We start from the raw sequence: 17,234 nt of genomic DNA, 5'->3' as shown, positions 1-17,234 counted from the left end.
ACTGCCATGACTACCGTATTGGATACAATGAGGTAATTCCAAGTGTTGGAACAATGTAGAAAAGCTTGAACTCTTATAAATAAGTGATGGGAATGTAAGTTGGTAGAATGGTTTTTAAAATCTTCATTTGTCTGCTAAAGCTGAGCATATTCCTGTTCTTTGACTTAGTAATTTTACTAGTCACGTATCTGAGAAAATTTATATATATGTGCATCAAAAGATATGTATGGGAAAGTTCATCGCACACTATATGTAATTACCCAAGGCTGGAAATGATCTAAATGTTGAGCAGCAGTAGAATGTGTTGTGGTATATTTATTTGTTGGAATACTCTCTGGCAAAAGAATGAACAAGCTACTGGTGCATGCAAAACTTGAATGGACATCATAAAAATTATGTTTATTGGAAGAATCCAGACCAGAGTAGTACATTCCATTTATATAACTGGGAGAAAACATGTGTGTGGCTTTTGGAGTGTTGGTAATGTTCTGTTTTTTATCTAGATAGCGCTTTCACAGATACGGTTTATTTGATATTTTATTGAGCTGTGTATACTCATGATTTGTGTCCTCTTATGTGTATGATTGTTTCAATACAAAGTTTAATTAAAATCTAGATTGGCAGGTCACCTCTGCTCCATGAATATTTTTAAAACATGTATGAAACATGAATGAAGTTATTTGTTAATGATAGTAGAGAACATAATTGTTAAGGTAAAAAAGGAAGATGTAGAAGAGTGAATATAGTATTGGAAAGAAAAATATGCAGTAGATAAGTACTTATGTGCTTGTATGGAGTATGTATATACATACATGCTTGAATATGTAGGTGATGTCTCTGGAAGAATACCCAAGATGATTGTGAGGGTTCGTAGGGGAAAGCATACAGGATGAGTGAGTTGCAGAGAAAAGTTAACTTCTTACACTGTTTGGATAGTATACCATGATCATGTGATTCCTGTTTAGAAAGTGTTCAATTATTTGAAATAGCAGGTGTTAGAGTTGTTGTAAGTTGTGATATTTCCATGCTTATTATAATAAATGTATGTAGACATGTTCACTAATGAAGAAATTGATATTGCAATGAGCTACTTAAAATACTTTATTTAAATTTGTATTGGACTAAATATGTTCAAATATTTAACAAACATTGTTCTAGAAATACTTTCATCTCTCTTTTATAATAGCTATGTGTTCTAATAGTAGTGTAAATGTGTCCATTGTATTAAATATTTATCATATATTTCAAAATGTTGGATTTTAGTCACTTTAGCTAACATAAATTTATAGGTCATGTTTTATTTAATTACCATTTAGATGATGAAGTTTGACTAGAGGAGTGTGTGATCTCTTTGAGATTATGCTATGTGATTTCCTAGTTAGAGTATATATTATTTCAGTGAAATGAGCATCCCCTCACCTTTGTTGAGATATAATAGACATATATATTGTGTAAGTTTTAAGATACACAACTAACTGATGTGATTTATTTATGTTTTGCAAAATGATTACCAGCACCACTTTAGCTAACAGGCCCAGAAAATGACACTTCATGAATTTGGGGGTCATATTTGCATAGGACCATGCTAAACTCTGTATTGTTTCAATATTGGTATGTGTGCTGCTAAAGGGAGCACTGATCCTTCCTTACATAAGTGGTGGTATTCTTTTGTGTTTGTCTTCCTTTTCATTTATTGCTGTGCTTTGTTTATATGCCTGTTCATCTGCCAATATAGCTTCTTCAAACTATAAAGCTAGCGTAGAGGTGTTAATTACTATTATATTTAACAGTTATTTGCCTTTATATAAAGGTTTTTTGACCCCAGATAAGGTAGAAAACAAACTATTCCTTATCAGTGAATCTGTCAGAGAAATAGAAAAGACATAATGGTAATAAAGGCAGTCTTTTTGGAGCATTTAACATAGATTTAGTTGACATATTTCCTAAAAATACTGTGTTTTCTCAATTCCATATATATTTTTTTCGCTTTTAAAATCTCAGAAATCAAGATGTGTCTTATAAGTTGATCTGTCATGGTTCAATTAGCAATATCTTATTAGTCCTACATAAAAGGATAGTGCATTTTACCATTAATGATGTATTAGAAACAATAACATGGATGGAAGATTCTTTATATTTTATCTTGAAGTATTCCTGAGAATTTTATGGCTGTGTACTGTGGTATACATCAGTTTCTGTTGTAAAAATTTTGGTTTCAAAAGTTACACTAGTATAAAAAAAATTTGTATCTGAATATTTCTCTTTTAGGATTTATTAGAAATAATAAGCTTTATAGGAGTTCTTTTGGATAATCTAGTAATTTCCTTTTAAGGTTTGCCATCTGCCTTTTTTATGGAATGAATAATGTTAAAGTTTCATTGTTCTCTAAGTTTCTGTTTAAAACATTTTCTGAATCTGTCAGACCACATCTTGTTGTTTTGAGAATAAATTACATGGCTTATCTATCTTATTCAGCATTGGTCCCAAACCCTCAGCAACTGTTTCAAGGTAAATACTAGTATTATACTTGAATTGTAAACAGACAATATGTGGCTTATGGAAGGTGCTTAAAAGTATATTTACTGAATGAGTGTTAAATTTTATTTAATCCGTATGTGTTCTAGAAAAGAATTTAATACTGTAGCATGTAGCAAAGTATCAGTGAATATACCGGGAATATTCTAAAGTGCTTATGTTTTGATTTTTAGCGTGCCCAAGCAGTTCTTCAGGCTGTGACTGCTGTCCAGACAGCAAACACTCCTCTCAGCGGCACCACGGTCAGTGAGAGCGCAGTGACTCCAGCCCAGAGTCCAGTGCTCAGAATAATCATTGACAATATGTATTATCCTGTAACGCTTGATGTTCTTCACCAAGTAAGTTTAATTTAATTTGCATTTTATCTATAAAATGGAGAAATAATAATACAGTAGATATAATTTGTTTTGATTTTAATATTTTAACAGATATTTTCTAAGTTTGGTGCTGTATTGAAGATAATCACATTTACAAAAAATAACCAGTTTCAAGCTCTTCTCCAGTATGGCGATCCAGTAAACGCTCAGCAAGCAAAACTAGTAAGTCTAGGTTTTTTTGAGAGCAATAATTTTCAGTGGTAGATATATACACACACACACACACACATATATAACTAATATCATTAATATTATAATTACAATTATTATTTATATATTATTAATATTACTATTATGTCAGTAACTAATACTGACATAACAGCAATACCATATAGCATTTTAGATGACATAGATCAGTGCCATAGAGATAGTATTAGAAAGCTTAGTATTTGTGATAAAAAGAAATGTTTATTTTTAACAATTGTCATATTTGTAGTTATCTATAATATAGGCTTATATTCTGCATTTTTGTTTTATTTAGGTCCAAATATTTTGTGCTTTTGAGGATATAGCAGGATTATATTATATTATGCATGCATACCTGTATAAGATTTTACATTTTCCAGTGGGAGTTTCAAAGTACTTAATTAGCTGTAAGGTACTTTGGCTGAAATATATCAGTACTCATGTGGCTCAAATGCTGTGATAAGCTCTCAGTTGATTTCCAGTATTCTTTTTAAGTATTTTTTTAAAAGATAGGTTCTTTCAATACATTCTTGGGCTCCTTTTTATTCCAATCACTTACTTTTTGTTGTTGTTGTTATATATGGAGGGTAAGAAACTATTCAAAGCAGTAAAATGTACCCGTGTCACGGCTACTACCATTGAAAACTGCATACCAGTCTTTGTCTTATTTAAATCTTCCTTTGTCTCTTTAACTTCTTGTGCTGTAGTATAATACCGTTATTTTCATTCCACTATTAAAAAATTAAATATTTATTGTGTGTGTGAAGTGTTAGTCACTTAGTCGTGTCTGACTGTTTGCAACCCCATGGACTGTAATAGCCAGTCCCAGGCTTGTCTGCCCATGGAATTCTCCAGGCAAGAATACTGGATTGGTTAAACCTTTTTAAAATCAGCGGTCTCTGCTTAAAATTGTCTTACTTCTTTTTTCTCTCTTTCACTCTTTTACTTTCAGACTGATTACGCTGTATTACTTCAGTGCTTCCTCCAGATCAAGATAGCTTGTTTGAAACCAGGCCATTTTTAACTACTGTTTCATTTCCATTCTTAGAATCTCATTTGGGGAGCAGAAGTAGCTTCAGGTAGCAGACAGACTTTACTAGTAATAATAGCATAATTGAAATGATTTACCAAGTGCTGTTATCTCATTCTTTTTCTGACTACTATGTATTGTAAACTGAACAGGAATTTTTCCTGTTAGCAGATGCTCAAGATTCAAAGTGGTAAATGATTTATAATGTACACATCTGTAAAGTAGACATTTTTTCAGTCTACTCTTCTTCACTGTTTCTACTCAGTGGTTCCCGGTTGCATGATCTAATCATATTTCCTTTTTCAGGAATAAATTAGCAATTATAGTTATTTTTTCAAAAATAATTATCTTTCCTAACATGCTTCAGCCCTCCAGCTTTGGAGATAAGAGATACCAAAATAATTGTGGTATGAGGTTTGATCAATAGCAGACAGTCTAGAAGCCATGTTCTTGATGGCATTTTTCACAACTTCAAACAAATTTAAATATAGTGCACATTTTTCTTAATGTGAAATATTTTCTTTTTGTCATTCCCTTCTGATCCAGAGGAAGACTGTTTAGTAAAGGACCAGTGAAATGGAATTTGATTTAGAATTGTACCTCATTTGGGCTCTGGGATTCAATGGGGAAAGTAGTTTATATATATTTTTCAGTATTTAATAGGTTTCCATTTAACCAATCTTCTGCACAGAAAATAAGCATTAAACTGCTGGTGTTTATGAATGTTTATATACACTCAGGTCTTCTCTACAAAAATCTGCAAAGAGATAATTACTTTATTAAGCTTTTATTCTGGTATCTGAGCTCAACTATATTTCACTTATTGGAGAAGAAAAAAGGAGTCTCTTTTCTAATCTTGCTTGTCCCATTGTCTTGTAATCCAGACTCCATCTAAAACCTATACTTCTGATGACTCCAGTATTTTTCTTCATACCTTTATCTGGACTATTGAGTGTAGCCAGAGAATATCACATAATCTAACCAGTTGATACCAGTTTAAACTCATCAGCATTAACTACAAATAGGCCCTCTACTCTGCTTGCAAAATCTTACCACGTTTCTTCAGTCAGCATGTTCTCCCGTTTTCCACAGTTGTCTGTATCAGATAGAAATTTGTCTTTCCATCGAGTTGCCTTTCACTCTTACGACCTTACCTACTCCTTCTCAGAAAAAAATAGAAACTATCAGATAGAAACTCTTATCAACTTTTCTCACAAAATATACTTATACCCACAGATTTCTTTCTCCTAAATATAAGGCATAGATATTTCTAAGACCAGTAAACACCAGATACCATCCTCTTCTGCCTCCTAGGAGTCTTTGTACTTTTATTTCTCCTTTCTCTTACATTTTTCTCCATGTTAGTTACTTCTCACCAGTGTTTCAAGCGTGCTTAAATGTTTCTCATTTTTTTTTAATGAATTTATTTCCCTTAACTCCATATACCATTTATTTGTCCATCTAACACCTTATCTCCCTTTCTTTTCATTTATTACCAGACTTCTTAAATAAGTTGTCTTTGTTTGCTTATTATACTTATTCCCTTCTTATTTCTCTACTTAACTGTAATTTGGTTTCAGCTCCCATATACACAAAAAATTCTCCCCCAAAAATTCTACTCCAGGGGCCACTGGAGTAGCTAAATCTCAACAGAATTGTTCAGTCCTTATCTTTGACATTGAATCTGTCTTTCCCTTTCTTAAAATCCTCTTTTCTCCTGGTCTTTAACACTTCTCACCTAGATATATCCCACCTCTCTGTTCATTCTTTGTTACATCCCTCCCCTTCTTCTAGGGGGACCTCACCTGTTACACACAGTTTAGCTACACTTTGTGATTCTGACAGTACTCACATCCCTTTATTTCTAGGTTGCACATTGGAGAGACCCAGGCTAGAACTGTGGAGCACCTTCAAACTTAGTGTGTTCAGTTAAACTCCTGTCACCCCCACCACTACCAGCAAAAATACTAAAATCTGTATTTCATATATCAATTTCCAGGTATTGATCAGGTCACAGGTCAATCTAAGAAATAAGACAGGAAGCATTGGATCATCTTTTATCTTCTTTTACTCTTCCTCCTTTCAGCCTATCACCAAGTCTTAACTGATTTTAGATCCTAAATTTCTGTTCAGGCTATCCTTTTGTCTCTAACTCTTGTTGTCGTCACCATAGTCTAAGCTAGTGTTTTTCAGAGCGCTAGTCTCCAGCGCTGTAAGAAGCTTGTGCCAAAGTACAAACTAGCTGACTTTTAGCTGTGGTTTGTTTCATGCAGGATTGCTCATGAATTCTGATAGACACTTCTTGTCATGCGAGGTGAACTGGGCTGCTGGTCCATGAACCACAGTTTGAGTAGCACTGATCTAAGCCATCAAGCCATCTCTTAAATCTGTGCCTCATTGGCCTTCTAGTCTAAATCTACCACTGTGAGTTTTAAGAATGATCTCAACTTAAAGTCATATTTCTTCCTTCTCTGTACCCTTCAATGACTGATTTTTGTCCTGGTATAAAAATACTCTTCTTTAACATAGCTTATAAAAACTCTAACTCTTGTCTCTCCAGTCTCATCATATACCTCTGTAACCATATTGGGCTTTTTTTTTTTTTAATGTTTTTTTATTGTGGTAAAAGTTACATAATATAAGAGATACTATTTTAACCATATTTAACTGTACAGTTCAGTGGCACTCAGCGCATTCATTGTTGTGCAACTTTCACCGTCATCCATGTCCTGAATTTTCCACCTTCCTAAACTGAAACCGTCTTCATTAGACACTACCTTCCCAGTCCCCTCCCCAGCTTCCACTCCCAGTCCCCTGGCATCTGCCACTGTACTTTCTGACTGTGAATTTGAGTATTCTAGGTATCTCTTAAATGGAATCAACAGTATTTGTCTGCACCTAATGTGTATTGGACTTCTTTAATTCTTGGGTATGCTGTATATTCTCTGATCTCATGGGCTTACAACTTGCTATATTCTATGTACTAAAATACTTTTCTCTTCATCTCTTTATGACCAACTCCTCATTTCCCTCTTTCAAGTTTCAGTTTAGAAGTCTCTTCTCCAGAGAGGTCTTCTATAAGCTTTCAACTAGATTTGATCCCTTCTTTCCTTAGTTCTCACCACCACAGATCAAAATTATATTCACTTACTAAGTGTCTGAATTCTGGAGAAGGAAATGGGAGCCCACTCCAGTATTCTTGCCTGGGAAATCCTATGGACAGAAGAGCCTGGTGGGCTGTAGTCCATGGGGTCGCAAAAGAGTTGGGCCTGACTGAGCTACTAAGTAAAAAAGTGCCTGTGGTCTGCTGGACTGTGAGCCGTGTGACAGGGGTCGTCAGGCCTGCGGTGTTCTCAGAACTCAGCACAGTGCATGGCACATCACAGGCAGGAGGGCGTTGTTCCAACATGTCACAACTAACCCAGCATCTGGCGTGCTGTAGATCTCTTCCTGCCTTTCAACCATCCATGTACATCTCAGTGTATGATAAAATGAGTTAGATCTAAACTTTGTAATTCAGTTGCTATATTTTTATGCTTGTTAAAACGGTAGAAATCATGTAAAATTTACAGGTAAGCAATAGTAGTTTGGGAAGAGAATTTCAAGCCTGCTTCTCCACTTCTATAGTGATAGTTGTTCAGATGATTGAGAGAATGAAAAAATGTCACCTGTGCCTTGGGAATTCATTTAGCAAGCATAGTGTATCTTTAGGTTTGGAGGGAAAGAGAACTTAGAGGGTTCTTTTAAAATATGGTTCAGAACCTTCTTATCATATAGATTGCTTATAAAAGATGGGACTCAGGCTCCTCTGAGCTAACAGTTATAATCTTTGGGGTTGGGAGCCCACTGCTCTGTTCTGTTTTAAAAGCCCTGGGAATCACTGCCTTGTAAAGGCAGTGTGAGTGACATTGCCAACCAGACTCTTCCCATGTATTAGTTACGATCTTTGGCAATTACTTTCAGTTAATTGGAATTCTTTCCCCCAGCATTTTATTTTATAAGAGAATAGTAACTCAGGAAAAAAAAATCTTAAAAATGGAGTTTTATTAGTGAGCGTTGGAGGGGAAAAATGTAACCATCTCCTGAATTTGTTCTGAGGTTCATGTATATTGCAATCCAGTCTCTTTAAAAACCTCTGAAGTCAGGGGGACACATGTACACCCATGGCTAATTCATGTCTATGTATGGCAAAAAACATTATAATATTGTAAAGTAATTATCCTCCAATTAGTTAATTAAAAAAAAAAAAAAAAACCTCTTAAGTCAACCAAAAAGGTAATGTTATGTATATTGAGGTTGGCATTTAGGGTGGTAGTCACCACCAGTAATCACCAATCATTGTAAAAATGATAATTATCAAATAAGAAATTATTTTAAATGATCCTTGCACTTATTAATGAAAATGCCCTAATGCCTTTTTCAGAAATCTTTTTCAGTGTATTGGCAAACAAAAATATCACTCACTTAACTGTGGCTTTCTAGTTCAGTTTCTGTATTTTCAAGGTATAGAAAGTGAAGTCGCTCAGTCGTGTCCGACTGTTTGTGACCCCACGGACTGTAGCCTATCAGGCTCCTCCCTCCATGGGATTCTCTAGGCAAGAATGCTGGAGTGGCTTGCTATTTCCTTCTCCAGGGGATTTTCCTGACCCAGGGATCGATCCTGGGTCTCCTGCATTGCAGGCAGACGCTTTAACCTCAGAGCCACCAGGGAAGCCCTCAAGGTATAGAAGTAGACTCCTTTTCACCTGAATCTTTAAAAATTATTTCATTTATACAACCCTGAAATTGTAACACACTTGGTAGAAAATTGTAACACAGCTTTTAGGGGTACTCTCTACTTTTATTAGGAATGTGTGCAGTTGACACTGCACAGTGACACTGTATCTTTTGGAAATCCTATCATTAATGGTTCCTTCCAGGAGAGTATATTTCTTTAAGTTTCATTAGTGGCTTTTGTATTTAACATCTTTATTGAGTTTATCATGTTTTTGACATAAATCTTATATTTACTATGAAGATATTTTTTCCTGATTGTTTTCATGTACTCTCCAAACTTTCCCTTTGCATAGATACACTTGAGAGGCTTTTTTGCAAATTAACTTGGGCTTTTACTGTCAGAAATCTTTGCTCCAGCAAGATCACTACAATCTTGATTGCTGAACACTGACTGACTTGTGTGCCTACTGTTATTTCCTGGAAGTTGGCAAATAACAATGAACTTAAAGTGAGCTTGCATATATAGTTTAATTTGATTTTTCTTCTTACTTCAGTTGTAGTCATTTTACCTCAGCCAGCTATTGAAAATGCCTGGATTTCTGTTATCATGTATCCTCAGCTCTTTTTCCTCTTCCCTCTTGCTAATATACATATTGTTTCCTGATTTCTCTAGCCCTTGTATCTTAGGTACAGTTTTGTGTATGCCTAGTGTGTATACCTTGTGTGTATCTTAGGTGTACCTGTGTATAATACCTACATAAAGTGTGGGTTTTTTTTTTTTTTTTGGTTAAAGGTTTCTAGACAGCTTTCAAGCAGTTAGCATAGTCATTGTAGATATTTGGCAGTCAACCTCTTTGATAGAACTTGGCCCCAAAGAAACTCTGCTTGTTTTGAAGTTAGTCATTTTGTATCAGTATGTTACTTGCATTAATCAAGGTACTATGATCCAAAGCCAGGTCTTTTCTTACAGTATATCAGATTTTTTGTATATTATTGAAATAGTCACCTAAGAGTGATGACATTCATGTATAAGGTAGAGACAGATTCTATTACCTGGCTCCCCATTTCTCCTATAGGTATGAGTAAATGAAGACCTATTTTCAGTGCTTTGTTTGCTTTTACAGCATAGTATTGAATTAATTACTTATTAAGTATTGAATAAGAATTACTTATGAAGTATTGAATTAATACTTATATTACTCTGCCTGAGAGAGTTGATACTTCCCATTCTCATGTGATGATAGGTGCTTTCCCTAATTCAAATAGAATTCAAATCCTGATGTGTATGTAGTCCTTTTATGTGAGTATTGAAATGGGTAAACTCGTGTTGAATTGTATTTTTAAGTTAGCTTTTAGCTTGGTAAATATAGTCACTTAAATCTTAATTTTGTATATTAAAGGATTTTCCCCTTTTCACAGAGTGGGAATATTTTAAATAAATATTTAAAATATTTAAATATTTTAAATTTTAAAAATATTTTAACTATAAACTTTATATACATAAGCAGCTATTGAGATTTCCTTTTTCCATAACAGAACACTCTTGACTATTTTTAAGTCTGTTTCAGTTACGTTCCTTTTCCAATAATATAGCCATTAAAGTAGTCATACTGAAGTAATATAAAAATTCTTCTTTCAAACATCAAGTGTGAAAAATATGTTTGTCTACTATTAATACAGTTCTATATTTACACACCTAGTAGATCTTGATCTACATAGGTATCAGGCTTGATCTATTTATGTATTGTTACCAGAAGAATTGTTGTTTTATTTTTGAAGTAAATTAGAGCTAAACATGTCCTTCATTTCTGAACTGTTACTTTATACAGAAAATATTTATTCTTCTAATAAAAAATCAACAATATATTCCCCTGTTCTCTAGTTTGTTTCAGGTGTCAGTCTAGCTGGAGTATAAATGGCGATTATATAGGATCAGAAAAAAACATACAGCAGCATTTTTTTTCTGTGCTTTATATGTTTTTTTCTATGCTTTATAATTCATGATACACTTGCACACATGTGGTCTTTTATCTAATCCTTACAATAATCCTGCAAGGAAGCATGGCAGCCATTGTCATCTGTCTTGCAGATTCTGAGATTAGAAAAGATTAAATAACTTGTTGAAGGTGACCTAATTGAGTGTAGTCTTTCAACTCTAGAGCATAAGTATTACCATCTGGCAAAAAATACGTGTGTAATAAAATTAACTTTAAACTATTGTGCAAACTATTGATATTACAGTACTACTTTGGCAGGATGACCTATATTTGTGACCTTTGTTTTTTTAAAGTAAAATATTTGCAGGTTTTTTAAGTTAAAAGTATATTAGCACGTATATTTAACTGGTTATATTTTATATTTAAGTAGCATTTTGTATTTAAAGACAGTAGTATTTGTGGAAAACAATATACATACAGCTAGTGTAGCAAAGAAAAGAGTATGGAATTTGATCCCTTTTCTGGCAACTTTTATTATGTGCAGCTTTTCATTGTTGAATTTTTTGTCAGAGTCGTACTTTTTCTAATTTTTATCTCTGAAAATTGCTGATATACTTTATTCACTTTTACAGGCCCTAGATGGTCAGAATATTTATAATGCTTGCTGTACCCTAAGGATTGATTTTTCCAAACTTGTGAATTTGAATGTAAAATACAACAATGATAAAAGTAGGGATTATACTCGACCTGATCTTCCATCTGGGGATGGACAACCTGCATTGGACCCAGCTATAGCTGCAGCGTTTGCCAAGGAGACTTCTCTCTTAGGTATGATTTTTATTGTCTGTACCACTTCTGCCAAATGGGCAAGTGCCTGTTAAACTGCAGTAAGTATAATGAATCTCCCATTTTGAAATTTAAGAAATTATGTTAGATATTTTTCCCCTCTTCAGGTAAGAATGTATATGAATACTGTTGGAAGAAAAACCTAAATTCATAAGTATAATTAAAGTTGTGTCAGCATTCCTTTCACCTATCTCATCTTCTCTCCCAAAATAGAAGAGGAAAAGCTCTAATGAAAAAATACTGTTGCGTTCTTAAGAAAACATTTACACTTTAAAGTCATGCTATCTAGAGGCCATTGTGCATATTCAGTCTTAATTGTTTCAGATAGACTGGTGAGCCAGTCTGATTGTTTCAGTTTAGCCCTGCACAAAAAAACAGAAAGTTAACAGGGGCAGCATATAATGGGAGTAGGTGTATGGATTTTTCAAAGCATATTGTAGTCTTAAAACACAGTTTTAACTAGGAAGAATTTTATATAAAATTTATTTTGGTATTTATTTGCATTTTGTCTTAGTTATTATATTTCACCTCATTCTGCAATGGATTAGACCCACCTAATAAAAAAACACAAATATTTGCAACTAATAGTTGACAGAGTCAAGATGAAGAAAAAATAACAGAAAATGTTATTTTGTAAGTAAAATAAGTGATTTATAACTTCAGATGAAATTTTAGTTTCCTTTTGATGTATTCAGGAAATTCTTGGTTTCTGGTTTGTAAGATGATCATTATATGAATGTTTCTGGACGTATGGAACCTAAGATTGATGAATCACAAACTTGTTCTTATAGTTTAGCTTATTGCTATTATTCAGTTGCTAAGTATTGTCCAACTCTTTGTGTCCCCGTGGACTGTAGCATGCCAGGCTCGTCTGTCCTCCACTGTCTCCCGGAGTTTGATGAACATAAGTTGAGCTTATATTCATCAATTTAAAAAGAAAAAGCATTAAAATAAAATAATTTTTGGAAATACCTATTTAGTGTGGATATGTAACGTTATCCATTTATAAATACGTTATATAAGTGATACATCATCTATGAACAGAGACACTAATGCACAAGAGAAGCATTTGATATGTGAAATTAATTTTGATAATTTTAGACAAAACTGACCCCTTATTCTGATTGTCTAATACAACTTGCAGAAGTTATAGCAGTTTATCATAATAAGTTTATCATGATAAATTTATCATAATGAATTCTTTAGGTTGATAACATTCTTTCCTGAGAGAATCTCCATCACTATGTGGGCTTAGTTTAAAGCTTTATTTCTTCCACTTGGCTTGTAAGTAAATAATATTAACTATTTTATGGTGTACCATTTTTTTTAAGTTAAGAATGAGACAGTAATGAGTGATACATGGCCTTTGGTTGTAATTGTTACTGTGAATTCTTAATTTTTTGCTGATAGTACTTACAGAAAAGACAAAAATCAACATTTATTGAATAGCTTCTAGATCCCAGGGGTTCTGCAAGGTACTTGGCAGATACATTATTTAATTCTTAAAATAACCAAAGTTGAAGATGATATCAAGATTTTATAGTTGTTTCTATGAAGTTTAAAATTTTACATTCAATTCATTAAAGAAACAATGGTAAAAGACCGAGAAATTTCAGCTAGTTTCAAACATAGGACTTCCTTAGACCCATAATCACTTCCTTGGACCCTAAGAGCCCATTGTGGGGGTATTTGATGAATTTGTGTATGTTTTTTGGATTCTGGGTGGAGTCATGGATTTGTCTATGGAGTTTATCATCATTTTTCTTGTAATGGCCTTGGTGGAATTCTTTTTTAAAGTAATAATAAATAAGAACTCTTTCTCATAAAAGATTATACAGTCCTGGCATAGCTAACTTTTGTTTTATTCAGTGCTTTTATCATTTCTCAAGTGTTCTACGTTTTTGCATTGAAAGAGTAAAAGTTGCTCAGTTTTTAGTAAATTTGGTGTCTTCTTGCTGCTCTGTCTTGAAGATTTCAGTGTAATATTCTGGCATACCTTGTTTCAATGTGCTTCACAGATACTGTGTTCTTTTACAGATTGAAGGTTTGTGGCAGCCCAGCATTTTCAGATGATAGTTAGCATTTTTTAGCAATAAAGTATTTTGTAATAATGGTATATATATTTTTTAAACATACTATTTGCCCACTTAAACTACCATATAGTGTCAACATAGAAAAGTATTTTGGGGTGAAAATATGTGAATTCTTCTTCCTTGACTAAATGACTTCATTGTTTACATGTTTTAATGGTTTTAACTGGGGTTTTTTAAATTTTAAATATCCTCAAGTAGTTTTTGAAAGGTGAGTTATAAATTTTAAAAATCAAATAAAGGAATTTATAATTCATAAGAGATAACTATCTATATTTTGATATATTTTTTTCTTATTTTCTATGTAAATACACTTGTAAAATATTAAAATCACACTATTTGCTGTTTTGTGTTTCATTTTATTGTTTTGTTTTTTTTTTTTTGAAAAATGGTAATTATAATAGCAAGATAGCCTGCAAATGGATATATAATACTTTTGGATATATGTTGGACGTTTAGTTTCCCTTCATACTTTTCATTAATGTAAGTGGCATTGTGACCACCAGTACCTGTATGTAACATTTTTGTCCCTTACTTAGACTAGATTCTAGAACTAGAATTGTTGTGTCAAAGAAATGTTAAAGCCTTGTGATTCTTGTTTCAGATTTCTTTCCAGAATGGTGATAATTAATTTAACATACATGGTATATGAGACTGGCTGTTCTACTTTTTCCTGTTCCAACATTAAGTATTAATACTTTTATTTGCTAGGGTATTAACATATGATAAGGATGTCATATTATTTTAATTTTTATCATTTTATGAACTAGTTTATAATTTCTAAATGCTCATGAGATATTTACAAATCTGAATTGGTTGTGTGGATTCTTTCTTTTGGAATATACAACACATGTTAAATGTATATTAAGGATATTTTGCTCATATTTTATGAGCTAAGCATTCAACTTCATACTGTTACTGTAGATTGGCCAGTTATGGAACAAAATGTTTTAAAATAATTCATCATAATCCAAGCATTTCCATTTATAGGACATTAAGATAACGTTTTTTGCACCCCTACCCCCTTCACTCACCTTTGGTGGATAGTATAATCTTATGAAGAATCACTTACTATTTTACTTTTTAAAGTAGTCATCAGACACTGTTTGTAGTAACATGCAGTATTGCTCTAGTAAGGTCATACCTTCTGGAATGGTGACTACATTTTTTTCTCTGTTTATTTGCTTCCATTGATATCTAATCAGTCAGATGACTTCAAATTATAACAAACTAATATTGATAGGATCCATTTTCAGCTTGAGTATTTCATAAGCAGTACTTGTTCAAAGTGAAATAATTTATAGGTATCCCTGTATTTCAGAAATTCTGTAAGAACACAGATAGAAAGAAAAGAGAGTGAAGTCGCTCAGTCGTATCCAACTCTTGTGACCCCATGGACTAGAGCCCACCAGGCTCTTCCGTTCGTGGGATTTTCCAGGCTAGAGTACTGGAGTGGTTTGCCATTTCCTTCCCCAGGGGAATCTTCCCGACCCAGGGATCGAACCCGGGTCTCCCACATTGTAGGCAGATGCTTTACCATCTGAGCCACCAGGGAAACATAACTAGGTGATATTTCTTTTCTGCTAAATATTTAGGAGGATTCACTTTATTTTGTGTGGTTTTTATATCTAAGCAGTTGACTTAAGTTTAGTCATTTTGGAATCAATATTACAAATTTTAATAGGTTTATTTTACACAGTAGGTTTTTAAAACTAGCATTTATACGTGGCTTCTCTGCTTCTTTCTTTCAGAGTTAGGAATCACTGTGTCTTCAAAAATGTAGTTTATTTAAGAATGGAGATGAGTGCTTTGTAATTAGTTAGAAATCTGATGTTTAAATACATAATCACAAACCTGACAGACTATTAGTTATTCATATTCTACATCAAAGAACAAGGTAATCAAAAATCCTTGAGATTATAAATTGAGATGTCATTATAATGATCATTTTATCATGTTTAAGAAGTGTAGTTAATTTATTAAGGGGTGGATCACTTTTAGGAAATTGCTAAAAGTAATTTTTCATGCTCATGCTATCTACATTTTAAAAATTAATCCAGTTAATACGTTCCAAGAGCACTTCAGAGCCTTCTGTGTAGCAGTCATTCTCATCATACAGTTTTAAAAGAAAAGCAAACTTTGTGTAAGAGATTTTGATATTAAAATAATTGATGATTGAGAATAGATGTAACAACCATCTAGGTAAACCTGTAATCCTTATAGATCTGTGCTTCTCAGAGTTTTCCTGCACATCAAAGTCACCAGGCCCTACCCTAGACTGAAAATCACTATGAGTGGGGTTCCATGCATTTCTAATTGTTTAAGATTCCAAGATGGTTTTACTATGTAGTGGGAGTTGAGCATTACTGCTATAGAGAAAGTATGTAATATTTTAGATGCTTTATTTTAGCTTTTTAGCACGGTTATTAATGTTCTCATAAAAACATTCTTCATACCTGTTGACCCAGTATTTTAATACTTTTCTTTATTCATGCCTTGTGACTCTGCCTTGATACAGTTCCACTGATAGATGTTCAGTTTAACTTAAATTGAATTTACTTTGGTTTTCTTTTCTGTGTGTTTATGATGCATAAAATTAACAAGCAAACTCATTTTTTAAATATTTTTTAAAACTTAATATATTAAAACTTACTTTAAATGACTTGTGAATGCTTTTTTTTAATAGGTTATTTACATGGTGATTTTTTAAAAGCTTTTATTATCAAAGTTTTTTTTTTATCATATACTGATGTAATAAACCCTATATATTCATCATCTCAATTCACTAGTTTCCACACTTGTTATATCTGTTCATTTTTTCTGTTACATTTTATTTTTTTCTGTTATATTTAAAAGCAAAACCTCAACATTATGTCATCTCAAACATTTCCATAATTTCTCTAAAATAATGACATTTTCTTACCAACCATACCTGATGGAAATCGAGTAAAACCTGGTAATAAAAACTTACCAAAATTGAGAATGGTCTCTTAATGTTCAATACGCAGTTCATCTTGAATCTCCCCAGTTGTCTCAAAATACGTTTTGTAGGGTTGATTTGTTCAGAATAGGATATTTTCAAGAGCCACATATGGCACTTGGTAGCTGTGTCTCCTGAGTGTTATTCTGAAGATTATTAATATAGAGGTTATTTTTATATAAAGGTTATTAAAGTCCTCTCCTTCCACCCAACCCTCAGTTTCATTGACTTATTTATTATAGAAACCTAGTTATTATATCCTTTTAGAAAATGCCACAGTCTGGATTGGTCTGGCTATTTCCTTTTATAGTAAACTGTTCTTCCATCTACTGCATCTTTTATATAAATAAGAAATTAGCTCCAAAACCTTGATTAGATTCAGATTCTGTTGTTTACATTTTTAAAGCAGGAATATGGAATATGGATGTTCTTTATGATCTCAGTTGGAAGCATAAAATATATGGTTGGGTCACTTTTAGTGATTTTAGTGATGCTTTAAGATTGTGGTTTCAGGTGGTGACATTCTGATCCTTCCAT

The 17,234-nt window shown here is 33.0% G+C and overlaps 1 protein-coding gene and 1 pseudogene across 4 annotated transcripts in view; one reads left to right on the top strand and one right to left on the bottom strand.

Moving 5' to 3' along the window:
* Window positions 1-17,234, top strand: part of PTBP2 (polypyrimidine tract binding protein 2) — an 84,292-nt gene that overhangs the window by 45,719 nt on the left and 21,339 nt on the right. For all 4 annotated transcript variants that reach the window (XM_061121318.1, XM_061121317.1, XM_061121316.1 and 1 more), the window contains exons 6-8: window positions 2,709-2,873; window positions 2,964-3,074; window positions 11,414-11,609. In XM_061121318.1, the coding sequence (XP_060977301.1) occupies window positions 2,709-2,873; window positions 2,964-3,074; window positions 11,414-11,609 (472 nt within the window). The remainder of the gene's footprint in view (window positions 1-2,708; window positions 2,874-2,963; window positions 3,075-11,413; window positions 11,610-17,234) is intronic.
* On the bottom strand, window positions 1,537-1,636 carry LOC133041815 (U6 spliceosomal RNA; annotated as a pseudogene).

The sequence above is a fragment of the Dama dama genome, chromosome 20 (genome assembly GCF_033118175.1).
Source record: "Dama dama isolate Ldn47 chromosome 20, ASM3311817v1, whole genome shotgun sequence".
Taxonomy (NCBI): domain Eukaryota; kingdom Metazoa; phylum Chordata; class Mammalia; order Artiodactyla; family Cervidae; genus Dama; species Dama dama.
This window is presented reverse-complemented; position numbering and strand designations above follow the sequence as displayed.